Source organism: Bidens hawaiensis, unplaced genomic scaffold (assembly GCF_021521415.1).
Source record: "Bidens hawaiensis isolate Kalapana, Puna unplaced genomic scaffold, B.hawaiensis_p1.1 tig00000905_1, whole genome shotgun sequence".
NCBI lineage: Eukaryota > Viridiplantae > Streptophyta > Magnoliopsida > Asterales > Asteraceae > Bidens > Bidens hawaiensis.
Window position 1 is genome coordinate 1,763,562 of NW_027491053.1, and position 21,423 is coordinate 1,784,984.

Genomic DNA, 21,423 nt, shown 5'->3' on the forward strand with positions numbered 1-21,423 from the left:
GAATTTTATTAATTTTGGGAGCAAGGGACTTGACATAACATACTTGAAGGGCCAATTTTGTAAAATCCCAAAATATATACCCAAAGAGCCGTCCCTTACCCTAATTCTACGGTCGCTAGCTTCCCTCTCCATATCAATTCGTTTTTTGATTAATATTTTGCAATCCTTGGCTGCTACATATCGATTCTATGCTAGTGTTGCATTATTAAATCGGTTATTGGTGTTTATGACCGATTATGAACCCTGTTCCATGATTACGATCACTGTTTGGTTTTCCGGTAGAAATTCCTTCAGTGACAGATGGCGGCCACGACATAGGGTGGTGGTGCTTGGCGGTGCAGCTGTGTGGATATATTATCTGCTCAATTTCTAGTTCGTATTATCAAGTTATGAACAAAACAATAAAGGGTTCGCATTCAGTTGACGGTTCAGTTTTTCGACAGATTGTTTGGTTTTCCGGCGACGGTGGCGGCAGCATCCGGCGGCGACAACTGGTGGCTCTGGTGGTGCTCGTCGGGTGGTTGCGTGAATATATTATATGCTCAATCTCGAGTTCGTATGACCAAGTTATGAGTAAAATAAGAAAGGATTCGCATCCCGGCTGACAGTTCAGTTTTTCGGCAGACTTTTTGGTTTTCCGGCGACGATGGTGGCAGTTTCCGGCGTGCGGGAACTGGTGTCTCTGGTGGGGTTCGGTGAGCAAACGCGTGAATATATTATTTTCCCAAAATGGAGTTCGTTTGATAGGGTTTCAAGCTATTCGACTATTAACGCGTAAAACCGAACGAACCTGGAGGCGGTTTTCTATTCTGGTAGCTTTGAGGGTGGAGACAGCCCATGATAGTAGTTTTCTAAGGTCTAGCTTGTTGAGACGAGTTCTTGGATATGTGATTCGTGCGAATCAGAGTTTGTAGGGTCATGTTATGACCATTTCAGTTTTTGTTTGCGTCGGTACTTTGGGATGTTGCGCGTATGAGTTCAGAACGATTTATACTCAATGGTATGACTCCTTGAATCTTTTATGTATTGTTTGGTATGATCATGGGATGTGAGGAAATTTGTGGGAATGATGTTTGAGGTCGTTTTTCGATAACATTGTTTATAGGTTATTTATACGCGAGCTCCTAAGGTATGTCCATATTGTTATGCTTGAATTTCATAGGCATTAGATTTGATTTGGTCGTTAATTGCAAAGATTGTAAAATAAGGGTTTCAGTTCGACTAGATTTGGGGATTTTGTGATTCGTGCGTTGCGTGGCCAAACTGACACCCGATTTAGTTCCTAAACTCTTATAATGACTTATTGTATTATATTTTAAGACTTTTTCATCATTTGGTCATGAATTGGTTGGCAATCACACTATCGAGTTCTTAGCGCATGAATTCGGCATCTTTGAATTGAACCAGGTGAAGTTGTGTAATCTGTTGCACAGCGATTGTAATTGATTGAAGGAGGAATGAAATAAAGTGGTAATATGTTGCACAGCGCATGAATTCGGCATCTTTGAATTGAACCGGGTGAAGTTGTGTAATCTGTTGCATAGCGATTGTAATTGATTGAAGGAGGAATGAAATAAAGTGGTATTAGGGGCTGTTGCAAACGAGTTTGATTGATAAAGGGCTTTGGTTCGGTTTAATCAAGTTAGAATGTTCCTTTAAGGTTTTGGTTCGGTTAAGTTATGGATTTTGCAATTCGCATGTTGTATGACGAAGTTGATAACCAATTCAGTTCATGAACCCTTGTGAAGGACTATTGTATTATAGTGTATTACTTTTTCATGATTCGGGGCAGAATTGGTTGACGATCACACAATCGAGTTTTTAACTCGTTAATTTGGTATCCTTGAATTGAATCGGGTGTAGTTTTGCACCCCATTGCTTCCCAATCGAATGAGTTGATGAACTATGATAGTAATGATGTGATCAGGGGCTAATTATTAAGTAATTTGAATGAGGATAGGTTTTGGGTGGGTTTAACTCTTGTTAGAACCTTAACTTTAAACAAATAACCCATTATGTTGTTCTTGAACTGTAAGTGGTTAATTGAAGTTGGAAAACGGGCCGGGCTGATATTAAATGGTTAAAGCAAGTCTTAGAGCACTTAGAATGGTTTCTGGGAACCCTTAGGCCATTGATAGAAAAGTGGGTCGTGGGTTATACGGGTTAGAACTATACCAACTTATGTTAGGAGTTGTTGATCCGTTAGGCCGGTTTGACTGTTTAATGTTTCATAAGCCTAGTTAGTGGTATATTTACATATATTATTACCATGTTACAGGTCTTTGATTGATTGTGTGTTGCTTGACGGTCATTTGGCTTATTGATAGACTGGATTTGCACGCAGGTGAGTTCATGATGCCCCTTTTTAAACGATTTAACATTTTGGGCTAACATGCATACCATGAAGTTACTTTAATAAAAATTTTGCCCTTAGATGAAATTATCATAAGCTTATATATATATATATATATATATATATATATAGGTAATTATATATTTAATTAGGTCTATACGTGAGGATTGTTTAGCTTAGTTATTAGCTAAACGTATGTGTATGCTCGAAGATTTTTTAGCTTAATTTTAAGCTAAATGTATGCGTATGTTTGAGGAATGCTTAGATTATACGTTAGTTAAATGTGGTTGTGTGTGAATGTCTATGTGAATGTGAATGTTTTGTCAAGCCACGACCGGATCAAAATTTGAGGATAAAATTTCTTAGGTCCCTTTTGGTGATCTAAGGTGAGGAAGTCCCATAACATTTTATTTGTCCTTGGGGCGGGATGTTAAAATTCCTTAGTTCTCTTTTGGTGATCTAAGGTGAGGTTGTAAAATTCTTTAAATCCCTTACTTTGTGTTTGGTGACTTAAGGTGAGGAGATCCATTTCGTGTGCTTGGGTGAGGAAAGATGTATTATTTTACTCACGTGATGAATAAAAATTTTAATATTAATAATATTATTATTCATTGTGTTGTAAAGGTTAATGTTTTACTTGTATTGTATTCATTCTATTACATTTATAAAAACATAATTTCACTCAGCCTAGCTGACTTTGTATGCATGTTAGATTGATCGCAGGTTAGATGGATGTTTGGATCACCACTTGGATGTGCTTGAAGCTACTCGGCATTTGAAAATGGCATTTCTAGTCGAAGATCATATTTAATTAATTAGACTTTTTTTTGACATTATTTAAAAGATTATGGCATTTCATTTTGAGGGAGTTTTACGAAACTCAACTTACTTATCTTGATTTTAATCTTTCCGTTGCATAGCCTTGAGTTTTGAATTAAACAAAAGTAATATTAACTTTGGACTTATTGGTTTTCAATTCCTATGTTTCCCGTGTTTGTAAATTTGTTTTTGAATGACTTTCGTTGTTAGTGTTTTGATGTTAAATAAGCATGTCAAAATATTTTGATAAATTTTATGGTATGATATCATACCATAAAATATTAAATATGAAGCAAAACGACTAAAATTTTGGTATGTTCGAACTTCATTTTTAGAAGAGCCCCGTATTATTTTAATTGCTTTAAGCCACCAAAATAATTAGACTGTCACTATATACACATGTTTTATTCTAATAAAAGTTATTACCACTTCTAGTTAAGACGAGTAGTTGAATTGAATTAAATTACTAATGTGATCGTGCTTAAGAGATTTGTATATATATATTATTCATTACAATCCACGCCTTAGTGTTGATTAAATTTACAATGAAACGTTGAAAAAAAATAAATACGTAGACATGGAATATTCATAGTTTTTTAGACATTATTCTTTAAAAGTATACGTAAAAAACAAAAAGAAAAAAGAAAAATATGACGGTGCAAGCAAGTGTAATGACATGATTGGTGAAAAATTGAAATAGCTTGAAAGAGCAGGAGGTGTTGAATTATTTATTAAATTAATTAAAGAGTTTTACCATGGTTAGTGAGCTTGTATTGGGTGCTAAAGTGCATTGTAAATCAAGAGAGTAATATTTTATGAGAGCACTAAATGTTCATTATAGTTATTAATATAGAATAAAGGACACTTAAAATGATACTTAAAAACTGATAACTTACATTAATATATGTTTGTAAAATATTAACTATTGACAACATACCTCACATTGCAGTTCCTTCCACAATATTGCAAGTTCGGATCCACGTAAGCAAGATAATTTCCAAGAAAGTGAACCTCAACTCTCAAAAACAGTTAGATGAATCTTACAAAGTTTATTCAAATGGACATAGACCAACATGATCACGAGCCAAAGATGAAAAGCAAAATGTCATCGGTACAACATGATCATGAACATGAGAAAACTGAACTCTGAACTACTTAAATGTAAAAATTGAATGAACTCGTACCTATCATTTTGGTCTATAGCCTTTGAGAAATCACACATTCGATCCTTTATTCGTGTTCGGTTAACACGTTTAGTACTTGGCGATTAAAAACATTGGAAAACCGAACTTTTGTGAAATTTCTAAATACTAGTAAGACAAATACCATAAAAATCAACAAACTTTTTGTTTTACTCAAAAAAGTCTCTCAACAATTTTGCACATAAAAAGCCCAACATACTTTATGTTTTTGCATGTTAAAGTTCATTAACAATATTTTGAAAAAACAAAACCCATATATTTTCTTATTTTAATCATAAAAATCCATTAACATGTTAAATTATATATTTTAAAGGATACGTTATATATATATATATAGGATGAGATATATAGAAAACTCCTCTTAAATAGAGAACTAGAGAACTCATAAAGTATTATTTTTAATAAAAAATTTTTTTTTGTGATTTTTTTCATTCCATCCTTCTAACTAGTTGATATTGTTCCTAATAAAAAAAATGTCGATGTAGTGCATATGTGCGACAGTACGCATTGCATATACACAATATTTTTTATTTCATATAATACAATTCAAATGCATTATACAATACACACTGTTAAATATTGCAAATACAACACTATTGCTTGTATGCAATACACACAATGCATATATGTAATACAACACTAATGTACGTATGCATTCATTATATCGATTTTTTTATTTTTTGCAAATAATATAACACTAATGCAAGCATACAATATAAATAATTGCATATATGATATTCAACACTTTTGCACAAATAAAATACACATTAGTGTACATACGCAATAAAAAAAAGTTGATGTATTGCATATGTGCACTACAACGAGTTTTTTTTATTATTTTTATTTTTTTTATTTTCATATTTTTTCTAGTGAAGAATAACAACATAAAAGAGGGATGAAAAGAAAAAAATATAAAAATATTTTTTTAATTAAATTAAAAATATTTCTTTATTAGTTTCTAGTTCTCTCTTGATCGTCTCCACACACACACACACACACACACATATATATATGAGTTTAGTTGAAATAAAAACCCACTTGAGTTGTGAAAACTCTAGAAACCCATTCTTAACCACATGTTTTAATTAAAGATTAAATCTTGTGGTCCACAATTAAAGTTAATAAAAAATGTAAAATTTTATTTACATTTTCTCTATCCTGAAAACATATATAAAAATTATTAACAAAATATAAAAAAAATAGCAAAACATTTTCTTTTATGTTTTCGATGTTTTGTATTAAATGTAACAACATATATTATATGTAACAAAAAAACAAAAATGATGTTACATAGGGTTTTCACGGTTTTTTTAACTCAAGAGGGTTTTCAAACTATACTTCTCCTATATATATATATATATATATATATATATATATATATATATATATAGGCTAAGTATAAAATGAAAACCCACTTGAGTTGTGAAAACTCTAGAAACCCATTCTCAACCATATGTTTTTAATCAATGTTTAAATCTTGTGGTTCACAATTAAAATGAATAAAAATGTAAATATAAATATAACTTTTTATCTCTCCTGAAAACATATATATATATATATATATATATATATATATATATATTGGCTAAGTATAAAATGAAAACCCACTTGAGTTGTGAAAACTCTAGAAACCCATTCTCAACCACATGTTTTTAATCAATGTTTAAATCTTGTGGTCCACAATTAAAATGAATAAAAATGTAAATATAAATATAACTTTTTATCTCTCCTGAAAACATATATAAAAATTAGTAAAAAAATGTTAAAAAATAACAAAACATTTTTTTTTGATGTTTCGATGTTTTGTATTAAATGTTACAACATATATTACATGTAACAAAAAAAAACGATGTTACATAGGGTTTTCGCGGGTTTTCATAACTCAAATGGGTTTTCATTTTAACCTTACCATATATATATATATATATATATATATATATATATATATATATTGGGGAGGTAGGGTCCTAAGCCCCTGGCATGACCTTTACTTATTATATTTGTTACATTATTATTTTTTACTAACCAAGGCCCAATGGGCGCCCGGGGGGGAGGGGGGGGGGGGTGTTGTGGAGGTAACCCCTAACCGGGCTAGGCTCACTAAGGTTAGGGTTTCATGATGGTGGCCATGGAGCTCCCTATATAAGAGGTCTTCACCTCTCATTTTAAGAAAACCTTGGCCTCCATCATATTTTTTTTTTGTCTGTAAATAAGAGAAAACTTCGCAGTCAACTCCATTCCCCCGTTTTTCCATGACAAGTCTCGAGCACCTGGAGAAGAAGATCGAGGTGTGGGCTCGTTCATCTTGAAGACCGGAGAACATCCATTTGTCACGACCCGAGGTTGAATTCATGTTTTTTTCGAGTAAAAACATAGTTTCACAATAATAGTAACAACCTTTTCGGCACTTGACATGCCATCTCTTTAATAGAAATACATTATGGTCTTTTGGTTTATATTTTATTTTTTAAAAAACTAAAATACAATTAATATTATTTATATATTCAAGGATCTATAATTGAGGTGCCCACGGTTTCAGATTTTATATTCAAATGGAATAAGTTGGTATCGAAGAAGATAGGGTTTGTAGATTGGAGGGCGGTTCTTGGTCGAATTCCGACCTTCGATGCTTTGGTTAAACGTAATATACCGGTAAGTTTGTATCTTTGTCGATTTGTGAGGAAGTTGAAGAGTCAGTGGAACATGATCTTGTCTCTTGTGGCCTTACTAAAACCATGTGAAGTGCGATTCCTCAATGGCGTAAGCTACCTTCTGTCGTTTTCGTTTAGTTTAGGGATGTAGTGGAGATATACAAGTATTCGTTGGTTCCAAATGAGCATGCAAGAGCACTCCAAGCTATTTTTTTAATTGCGTCCTGGTGTTTGTGGAAAAGGAGAACACTTTGGTCCATTCCGGAACCGTGATTCAACTCTCGAGTTTGGTGCAAGAAATAAAAGTGTCGGGTTCCTATGGATAAAAAGTAGGGGTCATAAGTGGAGTCTCTCGTGGGAGGATTGGTGCTCCTTTAGATTGTAACGGGGTGCTCAGGTGGGTGCTTTGGAGTGCTTTTTTGGTTTTGTTCCTTGGGTTTTGTGTACAAGTGGTGTGTTAATGTATCACTTTGTTGTAGGTTTCCTAGCGTCTTGCTAGTTTTGCTTTAATAAACTTCCTTTGTTGCTCGTTCAAAAAAAAAAAAAAAAAAAACACCTGAAGTAACATGAATTCAACCTCGGGTTGGGTTGAATGGATGTTCTTCGGTCTTCAAATGAACGAAGCTACACCTCGATCTTCTTCTCCGGGTGCTTGATACCTGCATGGAAAAAAGAGGAAGTGGATGTGATTGCCAAGAGTTTACTTTTATTTACAGACACAAAATCATGGTGGAGGCCAATGTTTTCTTAACTTGAGAGGTGAAGACCCCTTATATAGGGAGTTCAATGGCCACCATCATGAAACCCTAACCTTAGTGGGCCAAGCCCGATTAGGGGTTACCTCTACAACCCCTGACCCATTAGGCCTTGGTTAGTAAACAATAATAATATAACAAATATAATACGTAATGTAATAAGCAATGGTCTTACCGGGGGTTTAGGACCCTACCTCTACAAGCCCCAAGTCCAGTCCTACTCATGGGCATGCAAGCATTTAGGTGGAACTCTGGATTTATTAGGTGTAGGGCCCCGATCCCGGTGCCCTACATTGGATGCTGGATTTACTCATAAACACAGTTTTAAATATCAGGATGAATTAAAACTTTTCGCGAAATATTAAAACTTCGAACTATATATTACAAAACATTAATCCTCGTCTTAAACATTCAAATTGTCTTAACATAAACATCATAAATCAAACATCATAGAAATCCCTCTTCATATGCCAGTCTTTTCAGTTCATACCATGTATCTCCCTCAAGTCAGCTGCTTTAACCTATTTTCCTACGTGCATACTAGAAGTTAGCTACGCTGAGTGAGTTTTAGTTAATCAGATAGCATACATTACATACACATACTTACTATACGTATCCGATGATACATAGTTTATACTTAACATGTTTACCTTCCTTTCATACATACATACATACATACATACATACATACATACATACATACATACATACATACATACTTTTATACTTTTATACTTTCAAACTTTCATATCCTTAACTTACTTTCATTATTTAGGGTGTGTTTGGGATTCTTATTTTTCTCTCCTTATGACTTATGATTGTTGAATAAGTTATTTTTGTATTAACAAAGTGTTTGGGAACACATAAGGCCTTTTCCATATCTCCTTATCAACAAAGCCAAAATAAGGGTTTTCAATAAGTTGGAGTTTGCTAACTTATCTCCTTATAGGATTAGAATACCCATTGCACCCTTCCAAGTTCCATTCCACCCAACTTATTCACTTCTACAAAAAGGTCCTTTTTGGTCATTTACATCAATAAGTTAAACCAAACACTTTTTAAAAAACAACTTATTATCTTATGTTAATCCAAACACTTTTTTTGGAAACTCCTTATTAGAAAGCCATAAGACCTTTAAAAGGTCTTTTTACCTTAAATAAGGAATCCCAAACACACCCTTAGTACATATATAATCATTCTATACTTTAAAGAGCCTTTAGCCCTATAACCTTCACATATATTATTAGGGTCCGCAACCCTTTAACCTTCGTAGATATTATAAGGGTCTGCAACCCTTTATTCTTCACAAATATTATTAGGGTCTGCAACCCTTTAAATCTTCAACCATACAAACCATACATTCTTTGTCATACCACCATACAATCATACATACATTTAGTTATATATTTTCATATACATCTACGTACATACCTTTAACTCTTTCTATATCAATTAAGCATAAGTTATAAACATTCATATGGCATGCACTTACCACTCAAGTAAGTGCATTAATTAGACACATAAGAGTATGTACACAACCCAGAAAAACATAACAAAGAAATGGGGCTAGAAACTCACCTTGATCCTGCTTCTCTCAAAATTAACTACAACACCTCTTCTTAGCTGCACAAGGCTAATTGTGTAACAAACCACAGGCATCACTTAACTACTCCTAATCACATCATATTTTAGGTCGGTGAAGCCCCTAACGAACGAGGGTTTGGGGGCAACGCCCTAGCAGTAGGGTCTGATGTTCTGTTTATTTGTACATATATTAACTTGTTAACTTAGTCGTTTTATTAGTTTAGTCTAGAAACTTTGGTACTTCATACGTGTTTATTGTGTTTTAGGTCCCAGGTACATAACATGCTTATTTTGGACCTATACAAGCATGTAATGAAAACCCGGGATGTCTAGCACGCTTACCGAGGCAGTCATTTGGAGTTGCTGAGTGAAGCCACCCATCGCGTAGCGCGATGGGTGTGGAAGACAGGACATCACGCTATATGATGCCCATTAAAAATTGACCAGGCGTTGACTTTTGGTCCATCGCGTAGCGCGATGGACCAGGGAAGGAGACCATCGCGCTACACGATGGTCCCCAGAATTGTGAAAGTTAGGGTTTTTATTTTATATTACGTTTTGACGACTCTAGACGCCATAATTAAGTTTCGAGAGCATTTTTGGAGGAGAGTAGCTGTCCACCATCACTTGCATTCATCTCAAGGCCATCTACATGTTCTATAACATCATAATCGAAGACCGAGAGATGCCGAGACGCGGCTAGACCCTTCGAGTCATACCCGGGATGTATAGTTTGAAATCTTTCTGTTATTTTCTTATGTACTAGAACAATCGATTGTAATTATCTTGATGTTAATCTATGAGTATTGATGTCTAGTATTATTGTGCACAACGTCAGTTTAGGTTTATTTCGATCAGAACGATTAGTGTGCTAGTTGCTATGATAATTGCTTATTGGATTGTTTTGACTTGTTAATTGTGAGAAAGCATATGTTTGCCCTTAGTTGAGTCACACTGGTAGGGACCGTTTGATAACCAGTGCCGTGTGTTAGAGAGCGTGGATGCCTAAGGTTTAACCGGTTAGTCAATCTGTAGTTGACACAGGATAGTTTATCTGTTATGTGCATGAGTTTGCTGTTAGTTTGCTTACTTGAATTCCCGGGTGTGATTTGCTTTGTTTGATTGATTGAATACTTCATTAATTATAAAACACAAACTGTTTGCTAGTGTGATCAGCACTTTGATAGAATTCACTTCATAATGTTAGGAATCGATTTCACTGCACACTGACCACATACTCCTCGTGGTTCGACACCCTACTTACCCCAGATTTCTTAGGTTATTAGGACATTGATTTAATAGTTTTTGACAAGATAGCGAAAGTCTAGCATCAAAATGGCACCGTTGCCGGGGAGTTAGTGCGCTTAGTATTTTTTGTGATTAATTGATTTCTTAGTTTAACTTAGTTTTTGTTTTTATTTTTAGTTTAGTTTTATTTTCCCAGTTTACGCGGGGTGTATTATTTGTGCAGGTAACAGGTTTATGCACACACACCATTCAGGAAGAAATTCTTAGCTGATTTACGAGCCAGAAATTGAACGGTTAGCTCGGTAGAACCGAGCTCAGATAAGACAGTCAGACACGGAGGGTCAGAACCAGAACTAGAATCAAAACCAAAACCTACCACCCAAGATCGATGTTTTCCAACCCGAACCTAACCCACCAAATAATGACCTACCACCACCAATAAACACCAATTAACAACCCCAAAACTCAACCCGACAATCCAGAAACTGAAATCGAACCTTGACAGACCCGGGCCATCAGCCCCGAACAACACCCCTCGTCACCGACATCCGATTATAAGGGATTTCGATGGTGTCAGTATTCATACCAAAGACGAAGAAGAGGGAGATGAGGAGGAACAAGAACCAAGGAATGATGGTAGTAACGGGGATGAATGGCGAGTTAGAGGGAATGATGGGTTTGAGCAGAGAAACACAGATGTGGGTATACAAGTTGGGTAAGAGGTAACAGGTTGAGGAATAGAAATCCGGATCGAGGAGGTATAAGAAGATATCGAGAGGAACGAAGACAGCCGATTCAGGTTAACCGGGGAGGTTTTGAGGAACCGAGGGCCAGACGAAGGAATTATGGGATCCCGGCTCAAGGTGTTAACAGTCGGTTCAGACCAGCTATTTCATATGGTGCCTCACCAATTGTCCCATAGGTTCATGAGCCGGGACGGCCGACATTTAAATCCCGTCCGTCCTGCATCAAAATAGTTCCACATTTTCACGGACTAGGATCGGAAGACCCATATTCACATTTGTCAGATTTTTCAGCTATTTGCGGGTTGATCGGTGATGGTACATATGATCAGGATGAGGTTCGGTAGCGGTTGTTCCAGTTTTCACTAAAAGACAAAGCAAAACACTGGTTCAACTCACTACCGATGCACAGTATTGAGAGCTGGGCTGAGATGCAGCAGGTTTTCCTTAACGAGTACTATTCGCAATCGAAGACTAACGAGGCCCGGATGGAGATTCGACATTTTTCACAGTTACCGGGTGAGTTATTTCATGAGGCCTTTACTCGTTATAAGGAGATAATTAGGAAGTGCCGCACCATCAGATTGAGTTGTGGAAGTTGGTCAAGTGCTTTGTTGATGGGTTGACTTATGAAGACAGAAAATATTTGAAATCATCGTGTAATGGTATGTTATTGAATCAACCTGAAGAGGACGTGTAAGGCCCCGCTCCCCGGGAACCCCACAGTTGGTATTCATTCAAAACACTCGTAAAAATAATTAATTTTAAAAACAATTCATTTCATTAAAATAACCATCTCAGAGTATAATTCAGCGGAAAACATAAGTAATAAAATAAGTTCCCAAAAATTCGGAGAATATTGCCCAAAACCAATTCAGTTATGTTCATAAAACTTTTTAAATTAAAATGTTCAAAAATAAAATATTCCATCCACGTATGCCCTTCACTGTCCAAGTAGCTTCGTGCACGTCCGAGCGATAAGGCATCCTCTTCCTAACTTGAAACTCACACTAACATGCACACAAAGTCAGCTTGAGCCGAGTGAGTTCAAGTATTAAATAAATAACATCAGTAAATAATAATCATGATAGTCATTCCAAAAGTTTAAAAGTAAAAAGGATACATCAGTTATGCCATCATCATTGATAAATAATCATCCTCATACATATATATATATACATACATGTATATATAAACATCCTTATAAGTATATCCATATATATATATAAATATATATATATATATATAACATCCAAGTAATAACATCAGGTCGAGCAAATGTACAACCCAAACACGTAACATCAGGGTCGAGCAAACGTACAACCCAAACACGTAACATCTCATCAACGCATGCAAACACAAAGTAGGCATACGTAACATCAGTAGTCGATACGACTACAACATCGCCAAATATAGGCCATACAATAATTTATATATATATATAATATACATACTATAACATCCCAAGGCCAACTATATACTAGCAAGCCTATATAAAATAGTTTAAACGTTTCATCAAGAAAACTCCTTAGGTGTGCATGCTAGCCCAAAACTTAAAAAGAGTTAAAAAGGGCATCATGAACTCACCTGACACAAGACACGGATTCACCACGAGCTAGAGAATCCCTAAGTAATCCCAAAACTCAAACACCTATCGGTTTACATTCAATCAATACTAATGACATCAAGATGACTCGTTTATCCTACGAGACGTTCTATCATGGTTCGAGTTAACTAAACCCTCAACCTCATCAAACTTAATCACAATAGCCCTTGAGGTCTCACATTCACCAAAACAACCCTTTGGTACTCCCGGGAATAAAGAATTCCCAATTTGCCCCCCCTGGAGCACTAGGTGACACTAACACGCACGTTTAGGAGTCGTCTAGGCCGTTAACATCCAACTCAGCCTCGTGTGGACCCATTATGATAAAATCACAGCCAACAAGTCCATACGACACCACACGAGTCAAATGGTTCGGTAACCAGCAAGTACAACGCACCAACTATTCAATTAACACAATTGCGCGTTGTACCGACCCGTTGGAGTAACCGACAACCAATTCAGCCCCATAACTTATAAAAATGAATTTTGAGCAGCCCGTACATCAAACCAAGTGTCCCCGAGCTGAATTGGTCGTCAATCACTTCAACTCTCGCGTTAAACGCACCAAACTACAATTCTAGTCAACCGAACACTAACAATCAAGCTACAACTAGTTGACCAATCTAACGAACACCAATGAACATGATACTTAGGTATGTTATACTAGACATACCTAGGAGGATTTCGGTGCAAAAACCTCACTTCAAATAGCCTCGACAAGAACACAATTAAAATCCACCGGTTAAGCCTAAAATGAACCTATCGATCAATAACAAGTAAAACATGAAGATTTTAGCATGCGAAGATGCATTTAATTACATAGGATAAACTTTGAAAAAAATTATTAAATATTTACCAAACTTTAATAAATGTCTTAGGTTTATAAAAATATTTTTATTATATTTTTCTAGTAGACAAAAAAATTATAAAAATTCCTCCAACATAACAAGATACGTGCAGCTATTTCAGTGCACAACAAAATGGTTTTATTTTTTTAAAATTAATTACCAAACCAAATTAAAAGATTCCAATTGGGTTTGATTCTTAACTCAAAATATTAAGTTCCAGAAGTGGAACCAACTAATTTGTACCTGTTGAAAAAGAGTTATGATGTCGGGAAGACAGACCAGAGTCCGTCATCCCGCATCTGCTTTGACACTCGATTTTATAAATTCATAAAAATCATTCAAATCTTGTCCAAAAATTACATATTATACATTTCTGGAAACTAGACTCAAAGTAGAACATCATGGAATCAAGAATCAATCAAAAAAAATGGATTATCATCACGTTACAGACCCTACAATAAACATATACGAATCTGTCAGCAAACTGTTATCATCAAAACTCAACCCTAACGTGTTCGATAACGGGTTTAATGGTGAAAAAGACTAGCATGGACGATAGACTAACCTTTAATTGAAGTTTTACGCTCACGAATCGGCCGGAAAATGAAAAAAATCGCAGCGGGGAGGGGGGGGGGCAGAGAAGCTGCCGATCGTACAGAATGGGGCTAGGGTTAGGTTTTTATTATTTTTTTATGTTATAAACAAATATATTACACATTAGCCCTTCTAGTTTATGGGATATGGCAACTTGAGAGGAAAGATTAGATGACTTAACGTACGGTCGGGTCAACGAGAGATGCCGAATAACTCCCGAGAAACATACACACTCTACATGCAGAAAATCCTTAAACCGAAAGATTAGCAGGCGTTACAGGACGATTAGGATTTCTTGAGTTTATGTGTGAGGATTCCAAGTCAAATGCAGCTGCTGAACGAAGACGAAAATTTGGGGTCACTAGATCAGTTAAATCAGCATCGAGCGAGTCAGACATAATTGCAGAGTTGGAACGGGAACTCGCGGGTTATCGAAAAGAGAAAAAGAAAAAGGTTGGTAAAGTCGGGGCGAAATTCCCGGTTTGTTCAGATTGTGGCTAGTTGGGGCATAAGGTTGAAGATTGCCCCGGGTTTGATGATGAAGAGTATACCGACGCAGAGGAAGTCAGTTACGCGTACGGGGATTCCAAGGGCCAAGGGTTCAATTCGAACACTTATCACCCGGGCCTAAGGAATCACCCGAATTTCAAATACGGGAATGCGTCAAATCAGTCAAACCCAAACTTTCACGGGTCCAGTCAGAACCGACAGCACAACATCTACCGACAGGGTGGTTCGAACAGTCAGAATAACAGTCGGGGATATAACAGAGATAGTTACCGGGGTAACAGTTCGCCGGGTAATCAGAATCAGGACCAGCAGAAGGGTAGTTTGGGAAATTCAGACGAGTCAATACATTCAAATTAGATGCGTTGTTGAAGGTTGTGACCGATAATCAGAAAGAAACGCAGAGGTAGTTCGAGTTGAGAGACAAGTCAGCAGAATCAATGTCAAAACAGATTGGTCAGCTCGCAGCAGACATGGCAAAGTTGCAGAAAACCGTGGATCAGTTACCGAGTGATACCACAGTGAACCCGCAACACTTCAGTTCGAGTTCGAGTTCGAAGAAGCACGTCAATCAGGTAAGTATTTTAAGAAATAGGAAAAAGTATGATAATAAGGTTGGGGTCCACCATCTCGGGTTGATGGGGTGGTGGAAGATATTGATGAAACAGTCGTCAGTGAAGACAAACCAGAACCGGTTTTAATTGAAAATAATAAAAGTGAAATTAAAATAAATGAACAGGTTCTGAAGGATGGCAACAACGATTCTAAGGACAAGGGGAAGGCTAAAACCGTCCCCTATCCCGATGCCTTGTTGTCGCCATCAAAGGCGAAGATGGCATCTAAACGGGGCTCACAGCAGGAAGAAATGTGGGAACTGTTTAGACAGGTTAAAATTAACATTCCTCTTTTAGATGCCATAAAACAAGTTCCCGTCTATGCAAAGTACTTGAAAGATTTGTGCACACAGAAACGGAACCGAAAGATTCCTAAACAGATTGATTTAATAGATAATGTGAGTGCAATTCTTTCGGGTGCTCTTCCACCTAAGTTACAAGATCCGGGAATGCCCATTATATCCATTCAGGTGGATGATTTTAAAATGACACGGGCGCTCCTAGATCTTAGAGCTAGCATTAGTATCCTCCCGGGAAGTCTGTACGATCAATATGACTTCGGTCCGCTTCAGGCAGCCGCGACCACGGTTGTTCTTGCGGATCAGACACCGAAACTTCCCCGGGGAATGTTACATGACGTGATCGTCAAGGTGGAAGATTTTTACTTTCCAGTTGACTTTTTGGTTCTCGATTACATTTTGGGTGAGAGAACTAACAGCCCACGGTTATCCTCGGTAGGCCATTTTTAGCCAGTGCAAATGCCAAAATCGATTGTCGAAATGGTACTGTAGACTTGGCATTTGGTAACCATAAGCTTAGACTTAATGTTTTCACACATGTAAATAATGATCCGGTTGACGATGAATGCTCTATGGCGGACATTATTGATGAGTGCATTCCGTTATACGACTCGGTTGTGGACACGGATGGCACAACGGAGACGTGTTTTATGTTTGACAGATTACAGGTGGAGAATGATAAGCCGCTGGAAGAGGAGGAGAAGAAGCTGGAGGTTGCATCTTTACGGGGAGATCGACCCCGTGGTCGGTTTATGTGGAACCGCTTCCCGAGAAGATGGATACCGGGTTGAAATCATCTTTACAGGAAGCACCGAAAGCCGAGCTGAAGGAGCTATCGAGGCATCTGAAATACGCGTTTTTGGGTAAGAATGATACATTGCCTGTTATTATAGGTTCTAACTTGTCTTTGGAACAGGAATCTGCTTTGCTGAAGGTGCTGGTAGCGAATAAGGAGGCGATCGGGTGGACCATCGCGGATCTGAAAGGGATTAGTCCCTCAATTGTTATGCACAAAATTTTGACAGCTCCTGATGTGAAACCCGCGCATGATGCACAGAGACAATTGAACCTTAACATACGGGAAGTTGTGAAGAAGGAGGTGCTGAAGTGGCTCGATGCTGGAATTATTTTTGCCATTTCAGACAGCACATAGGTGAGCCCGAATCAGACAGTCCCAAAGAAGGCGGGCATCCAAGTCGTCAAGGACGACTCAGGTAACGAGGTTGCCACCCGGTCGGTAATCGGGTGGCGTATTTGCATTGATTATCGAAAACTGAATGCGGCAACATCGAAAGATAGCTTTCCACTTCCGTTTATCGATCAGATTGTGGAAAATCTATCAGGTCAAAAATTCTATTGTTTTTTAGATGGTTATTCGGGTTATAACCAAATAGCTATTCATCCTGAAGATCAGGAAAAGACTACATTCACATGCCCGTATGACACTTTCGCATTTAGTCGAATGCCATTCGGACTGTGTAACGCCCCCGCCACCTTTCAAAGGTGCATGACGAGTATTTTTTCCGATATGGTGGGGGAGTCTTTGGAAATATTCATGGATGATTTCTCAATCTTCGGCACATCTTTTGAATCTTGTTTACATCAGCTCGAAAGAGTTCTAGAAAGATGTGTTGAAACAAATTTGGTTCTTAGCTGGGAGAAGAGCCATTTTATGGTCCAGGAAGGGATTGTTTTGGGCCATGTTGTGTCGATTCGTGGGATCGAGGTGGACTGAGCTAAGGTTCAAGTTCTTTCCCCCCTACCTCATCCCACAAATGTCAAAGGCATTAGATCATTCCTTGGGCACGCAGGGTTTTATAGTAGGTTTATTAAGAGTTTTAGTGACATCACCAAACCCTTATGTAACCTATTATTAAAGGATGCCCCATTTGATTTTAACGAGGAATGTGCTAAGGCCTTCGACATTCTGAAACAGAAGTTAGTGGAAGCCCCGATTTTGCAATCACCCGACTGGAAATTGCCTTTTGAAATTAAGTGTGACACGAGTGATTATGCAGTCGGGGCTGTTTTGGGTCAACGGGTTGAGAAAAAACCCATTGCTATATACTATGCGAGCAAGACCCTTTCAGACGCTCAGTTGAATTATACCACAACTGAGAAGGAGTTGCTCGCAGTAGTGTATGCGTTGGACAAATTCCGTTCTTACATATGGGGTGGCAAAGTAATTGTTTAATCTGATAATTCTGCAGTTAGGTACCTCATGGACAAGAAATACACAAAACCCCGGTTAATCAGATGGATTTTGTTGTTGCAAGAATTTGATTTGGAAATACGGGACAAAAAGGGAACAGAAAATGTCGTTGCAGATAATTTGTCTCGGATTGTGTTAAAGGATGGAGACCGGGACAGACCCATAAACGAGCCTTTCCCTGACGAACAGATTTTTGCGGTTTCCCAAAACCCTTGGTTTGCTCATATTGTCAATTTTAAAGTTGTAGGTGATTTGCCCGAACACTGGCCAAGGAGGAAGAAGAAACATTTGGTGTCACAGGCGAAGCAGTATATTTGGGACGACCCCGATCTGTTCAAGATTGGAGCTGATCAGATGATTAGGAGATGCATACCTGAGGAGGATGTTAGATCAGTGTTGGAGCTCGCGCATCCATCTGCGTGTGGTGGTCATTTCAGTGGACAGAAATGCGCGAGAAAAGTGTTAACTAGTGGCTTTTATTGGCAAACACTGTTTCGAGATACTCACGAGTTCGTGACACGTTGTTTAAAGTGTCAACAACTCAGGAGTATCTCCAAAAGGGATGAGATGCCATTGAAACCGATCCTAGTAATTGATATCTTTGATGTGTGAGGGATCGATTTTATGGGCCCATTCCTGAACTCGTACGGCAATTTGTACATCCTAGTGGCCGTCGATTACGTTTCTAAATGGGTTGAGGCGATAGCCACTAGGACAAATGATCACTCTGTAGTTTGTAATTTCGTGCAAAGCAACATTTTTTCAACGTTTGGAATCCCCTGAACTATTATTAGTGACGAGGGTTCTAATTTTAAAAAACTTAAATTTGGAAAGTTTCTTAAAAGATATGGGGTGGATCATAGAATTGCAACACCTTACCATCCACAAACGAGTGGATAAGTTGAGGTTTCAAATCGGCTGATTAAACAGATTTTACAGAAAACTGTTCGAACGGACCGAAAGGATTGGTCAACGAAGTTGACCGACTCCCTATGGCATACCGAACCGCTTTTAAAATGCCGATTGGAACCACACCATATAGACTTGTGTATGGAATGGATTGCCATTTACCGGTTGAGATTGCACAACGTACTTATTGGGCTACTACTAGCTATAATGATGCAGGTAAAGCTAGGAAATTAGCATTGTGCGAGATCGAGGAGTTGCGGGATGAAGCATATGAGTGTGCATCGACTTACAAGGCGAAAATGAAGAAAGTTCATGACGCGAAGATCTGGTTGAAAAGCTTTGAGATTGGTCAAAAGGTATGGTTATACAACACTAGGATGAAGCTTTTCCCGAGTAAGTTGAAGAGTAAGTGGACGGGGCCGTTTATGATTGTTGGAGTTGGTAATCATGGGCAGTTTGAGATCGAAGACTTTGATGACCACATTCGACAGGTGGTAAATGGATATAGGTTGAAGCCATATTTAGAGATGGATGATATTCACAAGATGGACAAAGAATCGGGGAGCTTCATTGTGACCTCACCGGTTTATGATGATAATTGACACATTCGTGGCATTGTCGAGCTGTAGAAACACAATTCAGCGCCGACCGGGAGGCAACCCGGGGTTTGTAAGTGTGTTCCATTTTATTTTCTTTTTGTTGAGTCGTAGTTTGATTTTTTTCTCGAGTTTTGTGCAGCAAATCCCAAGTGTGGGGAGGTTTTGGTGAAGTGCAAGTCATGGAGGTTCGGTAAGTCTTTGGTCAATTTCACATCTATCTAGGTACGTATTGCAAATTCCGACTTTGGAAATGTGTTCAGGGTGTTGTCGGGATGACGAAAAGTGACCGGGTCGGAAAATGCCAGACCCATAATCGGCAAAAACTTTCTGTTCACTGAGGACCAGCGCGCTACGCGATGGCCCTGGAAGGTTAACCATCGCGCTACGCGATGGTTACCTGGACATCCCAGACATCTGACGTCATCGCGTAGCGCAATGACGCCAGACCAGCCACCATCGCGCTACGTGATGGTTGCCAAACCCTAAATAGACCAGATTTAGGTCGCGTAGCGCGACGCCATTATCCATTACCTATCGCGCTACGCGATGGTCGTGGATCACCCAAAAAAATAAATAAATAAATAATATATATATATGGGAGGGTTAACGTACAAATGAAATTAACGTGCTAAACATGAGAATCAAGTAGAGTAATTATAATTACTCTACTTGTATATATAATTCCTCTACTTGATTCTCACGTTTAGCACGCTAATTTCATTTGTGTTTGATCCAAACCATATATATATATATATATACCCGATCGGTAAATGATCAACTTACCACCCTTCCTTTCGGAGGAATTCAAAAATACTATGATGGCTCCGTTGCTATATATATTTATTATATTTTTTTGTCTGTGATTTGTCTGTCATTCAGCAATCCCAAAGTTGCTTTTTATTTGATCAAATAATAAATAAACTAAGGAAAAAAGAATTTTTTTCGCTCCATAACATAAATAGAAATATTGTTAAGAGACCTCTGGTGTGAAAAAAGTTTGTGACGCTGAACTGGACTTCCAAAATAAGAAAATAGGAAATACGTTTTTATCATATTACTCTCTCGATACATAAGCTAATGTTGTGAAAAGAAAAAATTTTTTTTATATCGAATTCAAAGTGCCATGCTATTATTACTTAATATTCATATTCATATTTCATATGGCGAAGGCATAGTCTTCTTTTTTCTCTCAAATAAATAAAAGCCTCATTGGCGCCAAGCGTGAGGGAATGCTAGACGTTTGGTAATTTCTCCTCCGACCAGGATAAAAGATCCCATTGAAGCGGCGGATCCCATGCATATTGTATGTACATATGGTTGCACAAACTGCATAGTGTGTATATATATATATATATATATATATATATATATATATATATATATATATATAACCACTATCACCGACCTCCCACCTCCCACTTTCTTCTCCCTTCACTCTTTCTCTCTCCGGCCACCGTCTCTCTCTCCCTCGTCACTCCATCGCCAGTCGCCACGCACCACCACCTCTCCACCATCATCACTGTCCTCTGTAACTGCCACCGTCATCATCATCATCATCCATCCACCTCATAACCACCTTTATTCGTCGTCGTGATCACCGTCCTTCATCATCGTCCGTCGTGAACATCGGCGACCACCTACCATCACCGTCATCTCCCTTTTTCTGATTTTACTTATTTTCCGGATCCCAAGGTAAGCGTAATCGATTGTTAGTGAGTTGATTGTGATTCGGGTTTGTATTTTGTTTTGGTTGCAAAGTTAGTTGAGTCGTGAACGGTGGTTCAGATTAGATTGTTAATTTGGTTGTCGTTAGATATGGTGTTGTTAGTGTTAGGCAGTGGTTAAATCGAGACTTGGTTCGAAATATTAGATTGTGGGTT

The 21,423-nt window shown here is 37.7% G+C and overlaps 2 protein-coding genes across 2 annotated transcripts; both read left to right on the top strand.

Annotated features, from left to right (window-relative positions):
* Positions 1–15,350: 15,350 nt before the first annotated feature.
* Positions 15,351–18,647, top strand: LOC143547869 (uncharacterized). The gene is made up of 8 exons (XM_077039181.1): positions 15,351–15,485; positions 15,650–15,796; positions 15,995–16,226; positions 16,316–16,536; positions 16,629–16,922; positions 16,977–17,301; positions 17,842–17,962; positions 18,038–18,647. Exons 1-8 carry the CDS (start codon positions 15,351–15,353, stop codon positions 18,645–18,647), a joined length of 2,085 nt encoding a protein of 694 aa, XP_076895296.1.
* Positions 18,648–19,027: 380 nt separating this feature from the next.
* Positions 19,028–19,546, top strand: LOC143547879 (uncharacterized). Its single transcript, XM_077039190.1, has one exon. The coding sequence runs from the start codon at positions 19,028–19,030 to the stop codon at positions 19,544–19,546; it is 519 nt and encodes a 172-aa protein (XP_076895305.1).
* Positions 19,547–21,423: the final 1,877 nt, after the last annotated feature.

Bases quoted from the DNA above. Each gene is read 5' to 3' on its own strand.
- LOC143547869 (XM_077039181.1), top strand. From the start codon at position 15,351: ATGTCAAAACAGATTGGTCAGCTCGCAGCAGACATGGCAAAGTTGCAG. The intron at 16,227-16,315 runs GTGAGAGAACTA...ATGGTACTGTAG, and splicing joins GGTTCTCGATTACATTTTGG to ACTTGGCATTTGGTAACCAT. The intron at 16,537-16,628 runs GTTGCATCTTTA...TCATCTTTACAG, and splicing joins AGGAGGAGAAGAAGCTGGAG to GAAGCACCGAAAGCCGAGCT.
- LOC143547879 (XM_077039190.1), top strand. From the start codon at position 19,028: ATGGCATACCGAACCGCTTTTAAAATGCCGATTGGAACCACACCATAT.